Here is a 19,542-nt window from a genome sequence, read left to right on the forward strand (position 1 = left end):
TGTGAATCAATTACTACAAGAAAAATGGTATTTTGTCCACACCCTTCATAAGTGGCTGGTGGAAGGGCTTTTGTTCCCAAAAATATAATTTTTTTTCTCCTGTGGTCTAATCACAGATATCACATGGTTTAATACAGTTTTCTGGGTACAAAGGAGTCTGGATGTGTGACTCATGAGCAGAAGGGCTGTTTAGGTTCAGTCTAAAGATAATATAGAAAGAGGTTTTGAGCTATTCAGAATGGCACCAAACACTCCCAGTTAGGACTCTCAGTGGTGCGCTTCTCCTACCAGCAGCTCCTAGCATGAATATCCCTATTGCTCACCACATGAAGGAAAACAGACTCTCTTCATGCCACTGATCTCTGATAGATCATGTCCCAGAAGAATACCACATTCAGTGGTAAAGGAAGCCACATTCAGTTCAGGGACCTCACTACACAATTGTACCTTGACTACAATATTGCTCTGCAGAGTCACCTTATTACAAAAATCATACAACTGTATTGCAAAGTCCAGTTTCATGCTGCCTTTCACAGAGGGAGCCAAGGTACCGAGATGATGCATGTTTCGGCAGGCTCAAGACAGGTTTTGACTGCCTAGCACGTTGTAAATCTCTCCCACGATCAGTAATTTTCATCGTGTGGATGGGAAATGGTCTCTAAGCAAGCTAACATGTGTTTCATGTTACATTACAGCTCTGATAAATTGCTAACAGATAAGGGACATAAGACCTAGAGAAAGGAGGTGATAGCAGCTGAATTTAGCTATGTTCACTTCTGGAGATGGAACTGTCACATTCTGGGATTCTCACCACTAATTTGGAGTCAAAAAAAGGGCCAGCTAAAGGGATTTCAAATGCAAACTTAAGAATGCCTGAAAAAGTTAACCCTTGACATTTTAAAGCAGATTAAACTGGTAGCTTTACTTTTTTGACATTGTCCCATTTAAGATTGTGCCTGGCTTCTTCTTTAGCTCCAACCTTTCCTGAAGTTCAATGGAAACATGATCTTTACAGTACAGAGCACTCACCTTCCAATCTTGACAGTTTTCACTGCCCGACACCCAATTTGAAAACTAAAGAAACTTGTTTTGACAGAAAAGCCATAAACATAACAAATATTCATAGCCATAGTGCACAGCTACCTGTCTGCTACAACCCTCCCTTTTGTTACAAACCAGAATATTCCAATCTAGGCATGACGGAAACAGTAAACATACAACGGAAATCATTAAACTGAAAGATACACAGTCCTATACTGGTTTCTTGCTATTAATCACCCAGCAAGTCAGTGCCTTGTACTATGCATGATCCTACCTGCAACAGAAGCTGTGCAGAAGTAGTGCTCGCTGTTGTGTGCATCAATTCCTCTCTTATGAATTAGTGAATCCACCAATAATTATTGAGCATAGATATAATTCACGTGGAAGATCACAGTTTGCCCGAGTGAAAAATGTAGTACAAAGTCGTCAATAGTTATGGACACAAATCCATAGTATCAACGTTGCAATCAAAGGAAGAATAAGACAGGTTTTCTCCATTGCATGAGTGTCCCAACATCCAGTACCGTTAACTTTCCACCCAACATTTTCATATTACATATGAGCATTCAAACACACAATACCCAAATCACAGATTGTCTGTCTCATTCAAGACCCTTTTTAATCCCTATGCGTAATACGTCTTATTTTTTCCAAATGTTTTCATATCAGGCTTTAAAGGAAAGTATGGTGAAATGACATGAAAGTTTTACTAAGTTTCTCCGAGACAGACTGTTACTTTACATAGGATAAAACAAAAGAAGTTATTACTCCTATCTATTTTTGGAAACAAAATCTCAGGTGCTTCACAAGCATTACGAAAACCTTTGTGTCAGAGGTTCACAGCTAAAAGATACAAACAGGTTCACCGTTTAAATAACAAGCAAAATGCCAATCACAGAAATTTACACTTGGCCTTTGCAACATGTGCCTGCATAACTGAAAGGCTTTGGCTTCCAAACCAGACATTGAGTCCCCATAGCAGCCTTCAGTTCAGCAGGAGTAACCTGTGATCGGGGTCACAGAAATAAAAACAGGCTTTTAATATAGGTACTTAACTCCACACACCCAAATGGGAACATTCTGGACAGGTTCTCTTTCTGGGTATGCACACAGGCATAGTTAAGTAGCTCTCTCCATTTTTCCACACATATCCACCTCACATTATGTGCCCTTAATGACTTTCTGAAAAGTACTTACTGGTAGCCAACAAATGATCACTAATGGTTTAAGAACAGATGTGCCTAAAGGCCTCTGTGCTACAAATCTTTAGATGAAAGAAACGGCAAACAAGAAAAATTTGAATCTTGGCTTTCCTGACTGATATCCCTTATTTTCCTTTTTCAATTTCAAAATGCAAAAATATTTCTCCTGCTTTCCTTAATACGTGTCTTTGGCATTCTCTCATTTTCTGGGTCCTGATGAACAGTGTTATGGAAACACATCATCCTGCAGAATGGTGGAGCAATCACCAACTTGCTGAACATAAGCTGCCTCGCAAAGGTGTCTGATGGTTTCACCCAGGGACACATTGTCCAGGCAGTACAAGCTGTCCTGAGCGAGCTACGCCTCCTGCGGATGACCAGGAAGCCACTGAAGACTGCCGAGTTCATGACTTCTCTGGCCAGACAGGACCCAGTGTACAAAGAGGAGGAAGAAACATTTAAGGTGACTTTAAGAGCTATGTTAACTGGCTGTCTTTCATCGTCCCCTGCCATGTCCTTGTCCAGGCACATTTGATCTAGAGACCTGCTAATTCCGCTGATGGGTTGGCACATCACTATTTGAATGATGATGTATGGCTCAGCAGCACCAAATACCCATCTCCCCCATTTTGAGATGTTTGGCAGCCCAAGCTGCTGGACAGCTGGACGTGCCAGGCAAACGGTCATTATTACAGGCAGCAACTCTGCACGGCAACACGCCTGGCATACTGCTTTGCTGAAACGACCGCCTGCACCCCGCTCATCTCAGAGTGGCCTTCACGTGCATGGATAAATTATGCAGGTGTCATTAGTACAATGCATTGGTCCTTTTTCTTTCAGAGCTGACATGTTCAGGAAGCCTAGCTCTATTGCCCCGAGAACGTAAAAAACCTGGGTGTGCAGGGTCTGCAGGGTGTTCCACATAGGGACCAAGTCCTTATTTTAAATTATTTCAAACAAGAATTTTCCTTAAGAGAGTTTCCATTTCAGGGTTTAAAAAAAAAAAAAAATAGTTTCTGCCTCAAACTCAGTCCATCTCCCCACCCTCAGGGCTATAAAATCCTGAAGGCAAAGCCTAGTGCTTTTGAGGTGCATTATACCTACCTCAAATATACATGGATCAACCTGCAAACAGCTACTTTTTCCACATGTAGCTCAGTAATAATTACTCTTTCTTCCCCTAGACTAGGATTATCTTTATGTAGTGGTTAATTCTGCTTTCACTGTATTGCTTTTGGTTTTCCTGTTGATGGGAACAGTTTACTAGGCTTAAGTACAGGTCTACGGTTTATTTACTGTAGTGACTTCAGTGTAGCTTAGGGACAGCTGAACTGGACTTGAACTAGCTAGCGACTACAGCTAGTTCAAGTCCACTACTTGAACTAGCTGCACTACAGCTTAGCAGCACTGGCACCCCAGAAAAATGGCACAGTGCTTGACTAAGGCACTTCAAGCCTACTAAGCTGTAGTAAAAGCCTTGGCCGCCAGGCAGGAAGACCCTGCTGGGTACCAAGGAGCTGCAGGCAGCCCACACGAGGGGCTCCAAACAGGATAGGACTTGTGTGCTGAAGCCAAGAGACCCCAAAAGAGCTTTCTTGGTCCCATACCCTGCCAACTTCTACCCAAACCCACTTATAAACCACCCAGTTCTCCTGGCTGAATGGTTTCCTTTTCGTTTTGCTCTTTGAATCCCCCCTCTGGTTTTGAATCCCCACAGCACCTCGCACAATAAACAGGATGTGGTTTCTAACAACTTTGTCCAAGTCGTCTTCCACTGCTAACCTAATGATAGTGCATATTTCTCCCAGCCCTGTTGAATACTTTCCAATTTCCATTTAGAGCCATTTGGCTCACTCAACATAGGCAGCATTTGTGATATTTGGCAAATTACTCTTTTTCCTCATGCTTCCTATCTAAACCAATATCTTTCCTCAGGGAAAGGCTAATGGTTCATTGTTGCAGCAAAGAAAAAACCCCTATCATTCCCAGCTCCAAGTAGTAATCCATTTGTACCCTGAAACATGAGAGCTAGTATTTAGTGCAAGTTTAACTTGAAAATATTATTCCACTTACTATAAATGTGCCTGTTTTGTACAGCACGAAGTACGCAGGCAGCACTTCATTTTGAACACAGCTAAGACGATACTGTCCTCAGCGTCCCATGGCAATCATTTCCTTGCATTAATTACAGCCCTTAAGAAAGTATTTCCTTTTATCTGTTTTAAATTTGTTTCCCTTAAATGTCATGGAACCTTGCCCCAGCACCTGTAATATGGCACAGGGGAAGAGGATTGTCAAAATGGCTTCGTGCATTAATTAACTCCAGTATCTCCTTCTCTTCTTGCACAGAGGCCCCTCCTCCTGAGCCTCTAATCATTGCCATCGCTGGACCTTTTCTGTTGCTTTGCTTTGTCCTTTTTGAAGTGGGGCAGCTAAAATGCAGTATTCAAAGTGAAGATTAGCGCTGTGATGGATCTTTGATTTTGGTTCACTGGAAACATGAATCTCCCTGCTTGACATTTATATTCTGCCAGTGTTCTAAAATGAATATAAATAATGCAAAATTTGTGATAATGTGATTTCTTCATTCAATTCACTCAAATTTCTGCCCCAATTACACCTCCGCATTTTTGAAATTATAAATTATTGCACCAGTGTGATCGATACAAATCCTTACACAGAAATAACAGTAGTCCTAGAGGAGCAAAGGGCAGTCCCACTAACACACTAGTTCTGCCTGGCAGTGACTGGTACAAAATACTTACAATATGTAATAAAACCCATACCAAGGACTGCAGACATCATTCCTCCAACAAGCAAACATTTTAACTGATCAGTCACTTACTGTCAGTAACTTACGTCCCCCGTTCAGATGCTAGTGCATTAGTGATAAATCTGCTTTTATTTTAACCATACCTGAGGAGCTGGCTTCATTAATCCCACAATAGCAGTTCCACTAGCTAAAGAGCCAAAAGCAGCCATTGTCACATGCCAACAGGCAGGTTAATTTTGTGGATTGAAATATATGCACAAAGAAATGGGAAGAGAACAAGAGGAGACATCACAAGTGACTCGGCTCCTCCTGCCACATGCAGCAATGAGATGACCTCCCCAGTCTGCACCCACCAAACAACGCTTTCCACCCTACCCAGCAACCTGTTGGCGGGGTGGTGGTATTCCTTGCATCTCCCACTTAAGTTCTGGACAACATTATACCCAGAACAACAAAGCTGGGGGGAAAATAGAATTTCTATGGCCTACCACGCATGGAAAGCCAGAGACATTGCTTGATTGCTAGCCACTGCTGGGGAAGTCAACTCCTCCCCGAGACAATAGTCACAACCACCACCTTGTCTTTCTTTTCCCACACAGGTGAAGGACCAGAAACAGCCATCTCCAGACCTCTCCCTGCCCCATCCGTGTCTGTTTTCCCTGACACAGCAATAGCTTGGCCCGAGACCATCTTTAGGACAGTAAAATTCAATTGCCCAGGCCACTGTACTGAGAGCCCAGGGGTTCCTCCCAAACACCTCTCATGACGCCATCTAGGTGTGGATGCATGAGAGGTTGCACGATGTTTTAGTCAGTGGAGTTGGGGTTCTTGGAGGAGGAGCGCTCAGCTAATTCAGGCAGTTAGAGGAGACATCACAGTGTTAGAGCTGGACATTTGACAGCTGTCAGACTTCATTTCCCTGGTGACAGTATTTAATCTGCAAGACAAGAGATCCAAAGAAGGTGCCTGTCGTCAGCCCCTTTCCAGGACTCAGAGGAAGGCTTTGAGCAGCATGACACCAAGAAAGATTATCTGGGGCCAGGAGAGGAACATCAAGGGTTTTCCTTCCCTGTACAATTCCAATACCTCTTCTCCCAACTTCTTCTCTTGCTGCTGCCTGTCTGTAACACATACTGGGAAACTAGACAAGGCAAATTCCTAGGGGTACCCTTACCAGGCTCAAGCTGGAAACAGCATTTTGTATGGGTCATATGGAAAAGGCAGACTTTACAGAATGCCACATTGGTAGGAAGGTTGAAGACAACAGGGGCCCAAGTGAAGGGCAGAGGAGACACAGTCGTGGCATTAAATAGTGGTCTGTGGTCAGAGGAAAGACATTCATTCCTGAGGCAGCACATGGATGAATACGGTCAAGAAGGAAGGCATTTTATCAATCATGTCAACACCTAGTGGCATTTTAATCTCTGGTGTAGGCAGGACTTTGTTGATAAAGGTTCCTGTATGTATATATGGGGAAAGACTAATTCCTACACACTATGAACTCTAAAGCATTGCCTTCTCCTTCACTTTACATTATTTTCACATGGCCTAGAACTGCCTTGTTGACATTACAGTCCAGGAGCTTGGCAAGTTTGCAGAGCAACTATACCAAAATCATTTACAAGTCACAGGACTGTGAACAGGCATCTGAAAGCAATAAACAGATTTTTAATGTTCGGGGTTTGTTTTACTTCTTAAGCTCTCTCGTTGAAATAAAAACTGTCTGGATTGATCTGCAGAGCCATGAGAAGTATATGCTTTGACTGTTGCCAAGTTTCAGACCAGAGGGAGTTTGGACAAGAGCTATATACCTCAGAAATAGGGTTGATCGTAGAAGTTCTAACATTTCCATAACTATAGCAACACAAATGGCCCAGCTAAGTATTCCTGTTAATGAGACACAGTTCAAGCAAGCAATTGCTATACTTCTTGTTATAATAATGTCCTCAAGAGATCTAAGGATTTCATTTCTGCTTCTCCACAAGCCAGCCAGGATTTTAAGAGTTTTGTTTTTTATAAGGAATGCTCCATCATACCAGTAAAAAATTTAAGTGTTCTTTATTTTTTTAAGTTTTATTAAAACATACACATGCTTTTTGATTCTCCAGGCTTGGTATGCCAAGACACCACTGGGTAGAGCACGAATCAGAGCACTGGAAGGCAGTAAGAAAGCAGGAAAAGGAAAAACAAATAAAGGAAAAGGGAAAAACTAACTTCCTCAAGAATTTTGCATCTGTCAATACCAGTCACAGCTCTACTTCACTGAAAGGGGGAAGATGTTCGGAAAGCAGACACATCAGAACAACACACCCCAATTTATAGGTATTCCAGGAAAGAGAATTCCTTTCTGAATAAATTTTTTAAAGTTTAAAAAAAAAAATCAGATGAGACATCAATGTGACGTGTAGCTCTCAGAGGATAAAGAGTTAATGACCACTGACTTGCTCAAGCATTATTTATTCTAAGACATTTTAGGGGGCAGAAGGGTTCATTACTCAGGACTGTAACATGCCATCAACTTTTAGGCTATACTCATTTATTTCAGCAAGTAACTCTCCTTAAAAATTGATGTCACATTAATGTCTTTCATTACTTTAATATCCTATATGCTTTATAAAACTAACTGCTTTATATATCTGTAGGTCTAATGTGTTACAGTTCTCAATAAAACTATTACAGCTATAAAGACTGCTTTTTAATTGGGATGGATTATAAGACACTTAATGCAATCTACCACAAGCTGAATATTTACACAGCCGCATGAGGACCAGCACCGTTTCACCTTTTGGTGCCTTATGAACAAATTCATATCCATGGATGTCAGCAGAAGACATTAATAAGCAGAACAGAAGCAAAAGCAAAGCAGTCAGGTGGTGTTCATTTTGGTGGATGTCCTGAGACTCTGTTTTGCAATAGAAAACAATGCCAAATTACCTTGTTTGCACAAATAGCAATATATCTGTTGCTTAAAAAACCCATATGTAACAGAACAGCAGCTGCAATGGCAATCTGAAATAGGCCTGTTGAGCTTTCTAAAAGGTTGTTTCATGCTGCGTTAAACCCAATCCACCTAGGCCTGCTTCAGCTTCTTCTAAATCCAGTCCTGCAAGCTCCTGTTTAAGTAGCCCACTGGTGGAAAGCTGCCCCATCACATTCAGACCCACGCATGAAGCTGTGTACAGATGTAGCCTGTGGGATCACAGTAGCTGATTCAGTGTGCTTGAGCAGCAAAACGTGAAGCTCTACGGCAGGAACGTCTCACTTGGAGACAGATTTCCTGGTCTTGTGCTTTGATGTAGTATCTCCTACTCAATAGAGTGCGTTAGGCCTGACATCCAAATATCACAAATAGCAAGTGCAGGGAACTAAGCCATCACAGAAACACAATGTACCAAGTAGTCCATGATAGCGTTTGATAGTTGAGAGGCAAGTAATCTTGTTTGCTCACCAGTCAGCAATTTTGGGGGCAAGGTAGAACACCCTAAAGCTTTGGGACATCCTACCTGACACGGATGGAGCCAGCACCGCCTTTATGTCAAGTACAGGATCTCATTCACTGGGCTCTTCTACAGATCGGAGCCACAAATACCTGTTTTCACCTCTAACTGCAACATACCTATGTTGACTTGACACTAGGTTACTCACAATACCTACTGAACTGGAAACACAAGGCACACCATCCCCAAGGGGTCAAAGGCCCTCTTTATGCCTTTGCTATAGACAGGGAGGTACAAGGAGGGCCGCATTGCTGTAGAAAGCTGCTCAGGTTTCCCCCAGCACAAACCAGGCCAACTTGCCTTTGGCTGAGGGCAGGCACATCACATGCACTCTGCCAGTTACGATTCACACCAAGTATGGCACTGCTCACTGCTTAAGATCTTGCTGATACATCTTCTGTGTAAAAGGAAACAATCACCTTTTAAACATTTCTGCATCTTTGTACTACCCCAACCCCTCACTCCCCCTGCTAGAGCAGAGTTATTTCACCAAAAATATGGTGGCAAGTGACTTGCAGAAAATGCACTTTTACCTGGTTGGTCAGTACACAACATGCTTTAGGACAGAAACCCTGCAGAAAGAGAAAAGCCCACCCAAAAATCTGCTTGAGAAGATGCTCTAACAAAGCTTGCTGGGAAGGGGATGGTACTGAGTCTCTCCCACTCCCAAGAAGAAATCCAATGTACAAAGATGCTCATGGAAACAACAAAGTCTGAAGAACAGCCCAGAAAGATTCCTGCAGGCAGCTAACTGCACAGAAAATGACTCAAGCAATCATAGCATTGAGCACAGCAGAGGGAACTGGATGGCTTTGGTTAATAAAATGAATTTTCTCCTAGAGGGAAGAAGATGCTGCCATACTATCACAGCACATAGGATAGAGCCACCCCAGATTGGGATTTTTGTGGTCCTCTTTGGCTACATTTTGCTGTCCAGTACAGGGCTCCTCTGGATTCCAACCTTCCAACCTGGCGGCCGCATCTCCAGCCCTGCCAAGGGGATCCAAATGGCAGGAGAGGAAACTCTTGCTGATCTCCTCTGCGCAACACCTCAGGACATCTCTAGTGCACACAAGTCCTTCCCTCAGCCATCTCGGCAGTAATCCAGCTGCTGGAGCCTCGTCGTGACCCACACAAGGGACCCCGTGCGTGTGAGCTGCCAGCCCCTGCATTTAATCGCTTGCAGCAGAGCAGCTACAAACTTTAGCTTTCTTTTCTTTATTCTTTCTCCGCAGGCGCTTGCTTGCAGCAGGCTGCTGGCTTCACAAATTTGGCAGCACATCCCAGTTAAAAAAGGGACTCTTCAACTTCATCCTCAGTGAGAAGAGCCAGACGCTGCAAAGAGGTGGCAGGGTTTGTGTTAAAAACCTCATCTCCGCTCTCATCTGCAGGAAAACTAATTTGGATAATTCTGTCCTCAATCTTGCCGACAGTGGAATACTCCTCTCCACAACAGGTTTGACAGCAGAACATGATGTGATGAAAAGACCGCATTTAGGTTGGACGTAAGCAAGCCCATTAACTAATATTTCAGCAGGTTCAGTGCAATCTCAATAGCAAAGTAACACGCTGACTGGCAACATCCATCTCCAGGGCACGACTCCGACCCCATGCGGAAGGGATGCGTGAACCTCTCACTGTCCCAGGTGTGCTTGGCAGGGCAGAAGCCTGTGGTTTTTCTCCAGTATTCACCAGTTTATGGGAAAACAGCACTGGGGTAATTTATCCTTTAGGTGTAGCTTGTAATGATGGCTGCTTTCAGCGTGAACTGCATTTCTTTTTCCGCCCCCCCATGGGGGTCTGGAAGCCACAGCTGGTGTATCTACAAACAGCTCCGTGGGTGCAGTGGGGTGACAGAGAAGCAATAAAGGAGACAAACTCTGCCCTGCGTAGCTGTCAAGCCCTCGCTTTCCTTTAGAGAGTCCTCTTGGGAGGGAGTGGGGAGGGAAGAATGAGGAGCAATTTTAACAATATTTATAACAATTATTACAGAAAGTGCAGCTACTTGAAAATGAAGCTGTCGCATCAAGCGGAGCCAACACACAGTAATTTCAGTGTCAGTGGCTGAACTATTCAATTAAGTGGCCCTGGCTGGATCTCCAACGCCCATCCCACTGCGAGGCTAATAGTTCTCTCAAGAACTGCCCAGATAGAGCATCTCTACCCAGAGATCTTTCACCACAGGAAGGAAAAAAAAAAAAAAAAGATTGTGGCTTTGCTAAGCCCAGATGCAGGGCAATTGCACTCTGCTTTCCAGCTGCAGCAATCCCAAAGTCTGATGAGGGAGGAAAATCCCCTTTGCTACACCCTGTCTCCTACTTAGTTTCCAGCAAGAGACGAGTTTTGGGTGATGGTGGAGAGGCATGCCAGGTTGCTTTGACTCCTGGTGTGGTGGTGGGAGGTAATCCAGCAGCACCAGCAAAGTTGAGAAAGAAGCTGTCATGCTCATTTATATATGTAAGTGATCTAGAGAATTATCGGCTAAATTATTTAAATGTCCCATTACTATTAAATTACTGGGCATTCATTGTAAGAACAGTCATAATACAGTAACTAATTTGGTATTAATGTGAATGTCAGCGTTTCATTGCAGTTATTTTGTACTTCATCATAAGATAATTTACCAATAAATTAATTGGCTTAATTGCTTCCTCCAAACCCAGGAGAACTACATACGACATGACTTTTTAAAAGTGCTCATACTCACTCCCCATCTTTCTGCTTTAACCACACCAAGCAGGAACCTCATTTTGAAACACGGGGGAGGAACAGCCAAGAAAGAGGGAGCAAGATGTGACTTCACTTTCCCAGAGGCAATAAAGTCTTGGCATAACCCTGCCCTGTGGATTTTAATGTGCTTTAAATATAGCCCCTGAGACCACGCTTGGAGCAGGAGCCCCAGGTTCAGTGCCAGCTTTGCAGGGTCCTGGGTGGCGGGCAAGGAGTACAGCCCCAGCACTCAGCCTCCATCCAAGCACCTGTGAGCCATTCTTGCCCACCTCCCTGTTGTACAGATCCCCCACATTACCTTCACCTCCCAAAAATGCCAGTAACCTCCAATTCTCATCAACTGGGCATCAGCCAAACGAGCCAGAGCAGAGACTCAAACTGAAGCTGACAGTCCTGCTCCAGTTGGAAATAAGTTGCTACCAATTTGCCACAAGGCAAAAAAGTGCCATAATCAGGATTCCAGGTATGTAACAGATACCCTGCCTCAGACATATTTGCCAATTGGTTTTAACCCTATTGATAAGCTTGAGAAACACAAGCAGGTTACCATAGCACTTGAGTAAGAAACCAAAACCAAGCAGCACCTGAAGTCGTGAGGCATCACCTCCACCCTGCTCCAGAGCACCCAGGGAAGAGCCCCCCAGTCCCTCTGCAGACCCCAGGCACCATCCCTCTTGGCATCCCTTCAGGAGAAGCATCTGCCTCCCGGCAGCGAGCTCTCAGGGACGCCGCCAACCGAAGGCAGCCCCAGCCCCACGCAGCCGGGCAGGAGGGCTGTGTCCTCGCAGCGAGGAGGAAGGAAGAACAGCCCTCGCGAGGTAAAAAGGCAGCAGCCGCCATGAAGTCATGCCTTCACAATGTGCCTCGGGTATTATTAGGTCCCTGGCTTATGTCAAGCGCTCGGGTTATGCTGCTGTGGCCAAAGCCCTTTAATCAGACACTGTAACTCCTGTTAAAGCCGTGCCAGCCCTTGTCTCTGATCCCTGCCAATTTTGTATGAGCTGTTTTGCCTTTCTAGCTTGTACTGATTTAGAGATAGGGTTATTGGGAGTGCCACTGCCTTCCTGAAAGCCGACTCCTCCAGCATCGGGATTTTTACAACCAGCACTGAAGCTCTCTGGCAACCACAGCGAGTCTCCCAGAGCTCCCACCCCTCAGTTCCCCAGAAGCATAGGAAAAGTTTACTGCTGTTTTCTCCAGGAGATGGAAAAAAGCTCCGTTGAGAGCACAGTGGATAAGGACAGCTATTTTCTCCAGTTTCTTGAGTTAAATATGTTTTAATAAATTAACAGGGCTCTTTTGCGAAGCGCTGGGAACAGATTGCACTGGACTCAGCGCTCTGACACATGCTCTTTCGCCATCAGGGAGAGATCAGCCCAACTGCAAAATGCTGCTAAATCTTTATTTATGATAATCTGCCCTGGTCCTGGGCAGTATGCATCACGCCAGGCTGGCAAACACTCAGACTCCAGGTGGGAGCAGCCCAAGGGAATATATCTCCTCCCAGCACACCCTGGCCAGAGACAAGTACCAACCATGCGGCACCTGTTGTAGCTTATTGTCTAAGTTACCATTGGAATTAAAAAACAATCCGACATTTCTCAGCAAAACCCCCCAAATCTGGTAACACAAAGTGAAGCTGACTGTTCTATTAACTCCCATCCTGCATCAGCAATTTTCTAAAGTGTGGAAACATTATAATTGACTTTTCTGCTAGTAGCAAAATGTCATTTTTTCCTCAATACTGCCTAAGTCAGTAATGCATTTCAAAAGCCTCCAATGCCACTACCACAACAGGACTTACAAATTAGCACATTTTTAGCTTTTCATTAAACACAATACCAAAAAATTCTCATCATATTAGGGTTTCTCTGCTCATTATTGAAAGTACTGCGACTTTGGAACTTCGCGCAGCAAATTATAATGCACTCAGCCTGGGTCCATTGTAAATCGGGGCTTCAAAAAAGGTGTCACGTAGTCGGGCCCTCTTTAAGCACTGAAAATATTGGAGTCTATTTGAAAACGCCTCATGTAGTCTCTCACTAGCCTTGCAAATCATCACAGCACCGGGTAGAGCTTCCTTTTATTTTTTGCCTCATGGCATCAAGCCATTTCTATTCCGACCAGAAAAAGAGGATTATTTCTTGCTGGGATTTCAAAAAAAAAAAAAACCCTACACCTAAGATAACAAGCTGCATAAAATCCCCAAATCATTTAGGGCTCTTGTTCAGCTTTGCACAGAATCCGTGGGGCTGTCCTCTTCAAAGGAGAAGGGGTTTCTCCAGCCAGACCCCCAGCTCGCTGCCCTGGGATGCCCCCGGCCAACAATGCTTTTCAGAGGCCGCTGCTGAAACACCGCCGTGGTGCAATCAAAGGCACGGTGCCTACGCAGCTCCGGCTAATTCCCCAGCTCTGCGCTGAAAGGCCGCTACCCCAGGAGGACACTGCAGAAGAGGGATCATTTCTTTTGCAGAGCAAACAAGCACCAGCCCATTTTTGTGTGCCGTTGCCTCCTGCAAAAAGCACCAAACGCAGCCTCGGTTGACCTTTGGCGTTACAGCCCTTGGCTGGAGTCTCCTTTCGTGGCAGAGGGGGGAAAATAATAGGGGATGTGCCAGCATGGGAGCAGGGAGAGGCTCACACCCTGCTCCTAAATCCCCCCAAAACCAGGTACCATCCCAGGGCAGAGCCTGGCAGTGCCCTGCCCCCACCTGCCCAGAAGCCTTAAGGCAAAGAATGGGAAATACAAAATCCATACGCTTTCCCATTTTCCTAGTCCTCTGAAAAAAGGCTAAACACATCCCTACTCTCCTCTGCACAACTTCAAACAACACCAACGCTGTGCAGTTTCCCATAGGTGAGACGCCCCTCTCCTTAAAAGCATTCATGCTTTAAGTTGCTCAAACTAGCAAGAAAGTCATCGTTAACAAGGCAACTAAATGCACTGAGAAGCAAAGGGGAAGAGAAGCATGAAATGAGACTGTTTGCTGCTCAGGAGGACAGCTGCAAACCAGCAGCAAGGTAAAGTGCACTTCCTAACATCCTCTTCCAGCTCCCTTACTTTAGGCTTCTACCCTGCCTCAGTTTCCCCAACAGGGAAAAGGCAACCAGAAGTGGCGCAAGGCAAGGATTAGTACAGACACTGGGAAGGGTTGAAGGACATCTCACAGCACAGGCAACAGCAGCACCAAAACCCAAAATAAACAACAGAGAGTGAGGAACTGGAATGAGGAGGACCTGCAGGGAGAGCCAGACACCAGCATCATGAGAAAAGGAAACACAAAGAACTCACCTTCTCTCCCTTGAAGGGTCACAGCTTCTGCACAGATAGAGCTGGTGTGTGGCCACTAGGAAGGAAAAGGACTGCTTGGTCCATCATTGCCCAAGAAACCACACAAAACCCACAACCAACCAACAAACCCTAAGGAGCTCAGGGGCTAAGGGTTTTATCTGGCTCAGTGGATCACCTGCAAATGGGAAACCCACACCACCTGCTGCCCTCACAGCAGGAGAAACTCCTGGGCTGCTGCAACGGGCTGTTAGCAAAGCTGACAGCCACTACAGCTCATTCTCCTCCACTGTTTTCTCTAACAGGTGCCTAAGGTGAGGTCCCAGCATCCACATCAAGGTGTCACAGCATCTCAGCGTGGTCTAGCACTGGGTCAAGCCTTTTCTAGAGGTTTCCTTCCAAAAGTGCACTTTGGGAGCAAAAACCATTTTGACGACAGTGGTGAGCATGCAGGTCCTGAGTGCATGGGACAAGGGGGTGTGAGGATCTCTGCAAGGTCCTTGCTGACACATTGACCCACCCATGAAAAGAAGGAAAGGCACCGTGATGAATGGCCACGCGTGGAGCTGCCACACAGTGCAGGGACAGGCATGGCGGGGGGTATAGGACCTCCTCCACCTGCAGTCCCTCCTCCTCCCCCGTGCTCTGTGTCTCCATCCAGCCCTTGTCCTGCCTGGGAGCCACAGCACGGGCTGGTGGGAGAGGGTTGATCTTGGACTGGTTGGGGGTTTTCCTATTCTCCCAGATGAAAGCAGTTCAGGTCCAGGATCAAATCAGCCTGCTCCAGCCACCTCCAGCAGCATTTCCATCCACATTTCAGGGCAATAAACTCTTACAGAAGAGGACCAGAGCTGCTGATTTTCAATTCCAGGTGCATCATTTTTTTTTGATCCAGCTCCTGGCACTCTGAGTCATAGAAGGAGAAGCCACCACACCTGACCACCCAAGGGCTCCTTAATGGAGTGGGACTTTGACTTTCTAGGTGAAAATAACTCAACATCAAAACCCAGGAAGAAAAAAAGATGGAGGGGAAAGAGGAAAAACACTGAGAAAGACTACTTGGAGAGCAAGGGAAAATCTAGGCATCAGCCATTAGGGCTGGATACAGTGTGTTGGGCCAAGCCCTAGTGAAAGCTTGGCAGAGGTTAAGGGTTGGGTGCAATCCTGTCCTCTCATTAGGAGTAATTGGAGCGGTGAATAGACTGGAGGATTAGCAGGAGGAGATGGAAATCATGCAAATGAGCCCTTTGGCCAGCAAAGCCAATAGCCCCACTCAGCACAGAGTTTGGATAAATTACACCCATAATTGCTCTAATTAAAGGTGCACTCAGACGGCTCCACCCCAAATGCCACCACTCAGCTCCCAGAAAGCCTGTCAAGACAGCGCCCTTAAGGAGTGGGTGATGGGCAGGGAGAAAGCCAAAAATGCATCAGGCCAGCCTGAAATTTGGAGTCTCGGTGGCGTTGCTTCAAAGCCCGATGGAAGCCCGTGCTGGAGTGGTGGCCCCTCATCCCACCACCCACGTTAGCCTAAAAAAACCCCAGTGGGGAGCAACTCCTTCTTTCCCATTGGGGTGGGTTGGAGGGGCCACACATGTGGGCACACCATGGTGCCAGGTCATGGCCCAAAAACCTGCCCCATGCTTACATCATCATCTCCAGCCCACCTAGGAGATGCTTCCCTCCATCCCTGAGTGCCTCAAGCGAGGTCTGGCCCTGAGCCAGCATTTCATTTTAGACTTACAAAACCATCCCCGCTCCATCACCAAGATAAAGCTCCCAATTCTGGGATGTCCCTGACCCGCCAGTGACATGCCACCCCTCCGGCAGGTGACACATCCCTCTCCACCTGCTAACAGACCCCCTCACAGAGCAATGTCGGGGGGGGAGGGGGGCAGCCCAAAGCCCCAGCCCCCTGCATTGCCCTCCCGAGCCACCCTCCACGTTCAGCAGGGAAGCTCCCTGGCCTCGTGGCTCATGGAGAGCAGGGGATGCGGTGGCGGGGGTGACGTGCTGACAGCTCGTCCTGCCAGGCGCTGCTGGTGTGACAAATGGTCCAGGTGCCGCGTCTGGGCCCTGAGAACCGGCTGCTTTGTCCCACCACAACAGCAACCTGTAATTTCCGAGGCGGTGTTTCCAGCCCGTACCCCACCAGTGATGGGAAGCGGGGGCAGGAATGAAGGCAAAGCCGAGCAGACAAACCAGATGGCTCTCTCGTTAAAGTGCAGCTGCGCCAAGGAGAGGTCGTAGCCGTAATGAATCGGGCCGAGTCCCCACTAATTAACGCTGACAAGCAAAGTTCAGATGTGTCCACTGGTAAGGAATAAATCAATCCCCCAGAAATGGATACAGTCAATGAGGGATAGTTGAGTTTGTTCTTCTGCGTCCCAGAGGGCAAGCAATTATCTCCATAACTTTCTAGTTAGGGTGCACTTGGGAAACACATCTTCCGATTCATAAATACCTTCCTTCCACAACTATGTTACACTTTCAGGTGTCAAAAGCTGATTTTGCTCAGGAGCAAAACAGCACGGGACAGCATGAAACTGAGCAAAGGGCTTGTTGAAGCTTGTGGTGCCATCCAGCTCCTCTGTTTCTACCTCCTGTAGCATTTTGGCAAAGAAAAGCTTGTTGGATGGCCGTGATGTTCCTGGTGGACATCCAGCTAGGGAATAGGGGGAAGCTGCTTTAGTTTTCCTGAGTTTGGGGAAAAGGACTGGGGCTTGAGTCCTGAGGTACCCAGTGCTGGATCCTCACCCTATATAAGGTCCTTTTTTAGGCAGTGACCCTGCGAGCAGTGTTGGTGACACGTGACACATCACACCCCTGGTGTCTCCCATCCCAGGACGGGGTCCTGCATTATGGACCCTACAAGGAGCCTCTAATCCCCTCCTTCCCTTTCCTCCTCCTCCAATTGCACTCTCTCTGCTCCCCCCCAGGACCACAGCCCCCCCCAGGGATGCCATGGTGTGACCCACAGGCCACAGGGCACCTGGCAAGTTGGGGCATCACCCACCTTGCACCTCCCTGCCCCAGCAGCCGTGAGAGAGCATCGTCTGCAGCACTGACTAAACTGAGAGCAAACCCGTGCTGTGGGGATGCTAAACCTTCCCCTCAGCCTCAGCTCACCAAGTAGCATTTCTGGGGGTGCACAGAGCCATTGCCACCTTGTGCTGCCTTACGGTCCTCTTCAGCCAAATAAGATATTTGCTCTGTTCTTCCATCCCACCCTGTTATCTAAGATGACATTATTTCATGTGTCTCCCTTCCTCCTCTTTTTTCACCAGGCGAGGCAAACTGAAAATGAAAATGATGCTCTGGTGCCATTAAACAGCCAGTGGAGCCCAATGCCCTGCTGAACCCAGCGGTCTTGAAACTTTAATCACTGGAACAAACTTTTTTTTTCCTGAGCACTCAAGAGATGCTTCTTGGGTTTGTGCTCTGAGAGAGAGTGTCACAGCTGGTGGCATCTCTGGGGCAAGCCCTCCAGGATGGCTGCTCTCCTGTCCTTCCCCATTGCACACAACCTTCACAAAAGAAAACTTTCCCTGATTTTCAGAAGAGGGTTTGTTGTACAGGTTCCTTTTCAGCATCTCCTTCATCACTGGCTGCTTCTCTGCTCGTAAATCCTCCCAGGTGTAACCAGAGCAGGGCTGGTGGTCTTTATAGCCACCATATGCAGGCAGGTGCTTATACAGCAGCCTTGGGGCAACGAAGTTTGAGGTGGGCATTAAAAAAGAGGGGTTATGCGGCAAAACCAGCTTTCACGTGGGGAGGGACCAGCCCTTGCAATGCTCACGAGTTAAAACCTTTTAGGCACGACCCTTGAGCCATCACTACCCAGAAATTACAGTTTTGCCATATGCGGTCGGCTGTATGCCTTCTAAAAGAAACTTGTGACAAAAGGAAAAAAATGCAGGGAGGAACTCGAGCTCCCCGCACCCCCAAATCTAAGGCAAACGGAGCTGAAAGCTTCATGTCTGCACCCGCTCATGCCACTCACCGAGAGCCTTTGGCAGCCCAGAGCAGCAGAGGCTCCTCAGTCCAGAGCCTTCCTCTGCCAAAGGGGCTCTAATACTTTAGGGTAAAGGGGAATAAAAAAAAAAAAAACCACCACCACAACCTTTACAGCCCACAAACCAGCAACCTTAAGGGTGATTGCTAAAAATAACCCTGTCCTCCTTGCAGCCGGAGACGAGGGGCAAGCTGCTAATTAGCAAATGCCATCAACCCAGCTTCGTACTGTAAGGGGGCCACGTGATGGAGGGTCAGTCTGAGATGGTTTTCCAGGCTGGCACTCAGGGTGACATTTCATGAGCGCATTACTGAGGGGTTAAATAATTGGTAGGGCTCCTCTTCGCCTTTAAAAGAGGATGCGCACCGGGATTGAATTCCCAGGATAATTAACAGAGCTGCGATTCTTCAGGGGAGGGGGGGAGAAGGGAAGCCTAGTATTTTTAGTTAAACTAAGAGCTGTAGTTTTTTTATTCCTATAAACGATGGAAAAAGGGGGGGGAAGGAAAGCGCTTCACGGTTATGAGAACTGGAAAGGGTTGGGGTTTTTTTTATTGAATTGAATTATTTACGTTTGACAGAGAGGGCCACTATAAACCAGCGTAGCACAGAATGCCTTTCTATGTTATATAGAGCTGTTAAAGGGAAATGTTTCGGCACTATTTAAATATTATCTAATTTCCAATAAAAACCGGACAAAATCAATGCAGCCTCAGGATGAGTTTATATTTCACCAGGCGGCAGTTTTTAAAGGAGAGCTGGACCGTCAGCAGCAGCTCAGCTGGCTCTACTCGTACAATTGCACCTGCAAAAGTTTTTGCGGGGGTTGCAAAGCGTGACACACCCCCCCCCCGCCCCGAACACAGAGAGACACGCGTCTTCACGGGTGTTAATCCTGCGGTCTGGCCCCCTCCCTCAGCCACCAGCCACATCACTGGGCAGCGCTGTCACATGGAGGTGGGGGGGGGGAGCGTTGAAAATATAAACGTGGGGACG

The 19,542-nt window shown here is 46.5% G+C and overlaps 1 protein-coding gene across 3 annotated transcripts in view; it reads left to right on the forward strand.

Moving 5' to 3' along the window:
* The window catches only part of DRC11 (dynein regulatory complex subunit 11), a 111,755-nt gene extending 104,054 nt beyond the window's left edge, over window positions 1-7,701 (forward strand). For 2 of the 3 annotated variants that reach the window (XM_074829803.1, XM_074829805.1), the window contains 2 exons: window positions 2,468-2,706; window positions 7,125-7,701. In XM_074829803.1, coding sequence (XP_074685904.1) covers window positions 2,468-2,706; window positions 7,125-7,229 — 344 coding nt within the window. In that variant the 3' untranslated portion in view covers window positions 7,230-7,701. Of the gene's footprint in view, window positions 1-2,467; window positions 2,707-5,615; window positions 6,691-7,124 lie in introns of those variants that run through there. The other variant, XM_074829804.1, reaches the window with a different exon arrangement.
* The last annotated feature ends 11,841 nt before the right edge of the window (window positions 7,702-19,542 follow it).

The sequence above is a fragment of the Strix aluco genome, chromosome 6 (assembly GCF_031877795.1).
Source record: "Strix aluco isolate bStrAlu1 chromosome 6, bStrAlu1.hap1, whole genome shotgun sequence".
Lineage (NCBI taxonomy): Eukaryota > Metazoa > Chordata > Aves > Strigiformes > Strigidae > Strix > Strix aluco.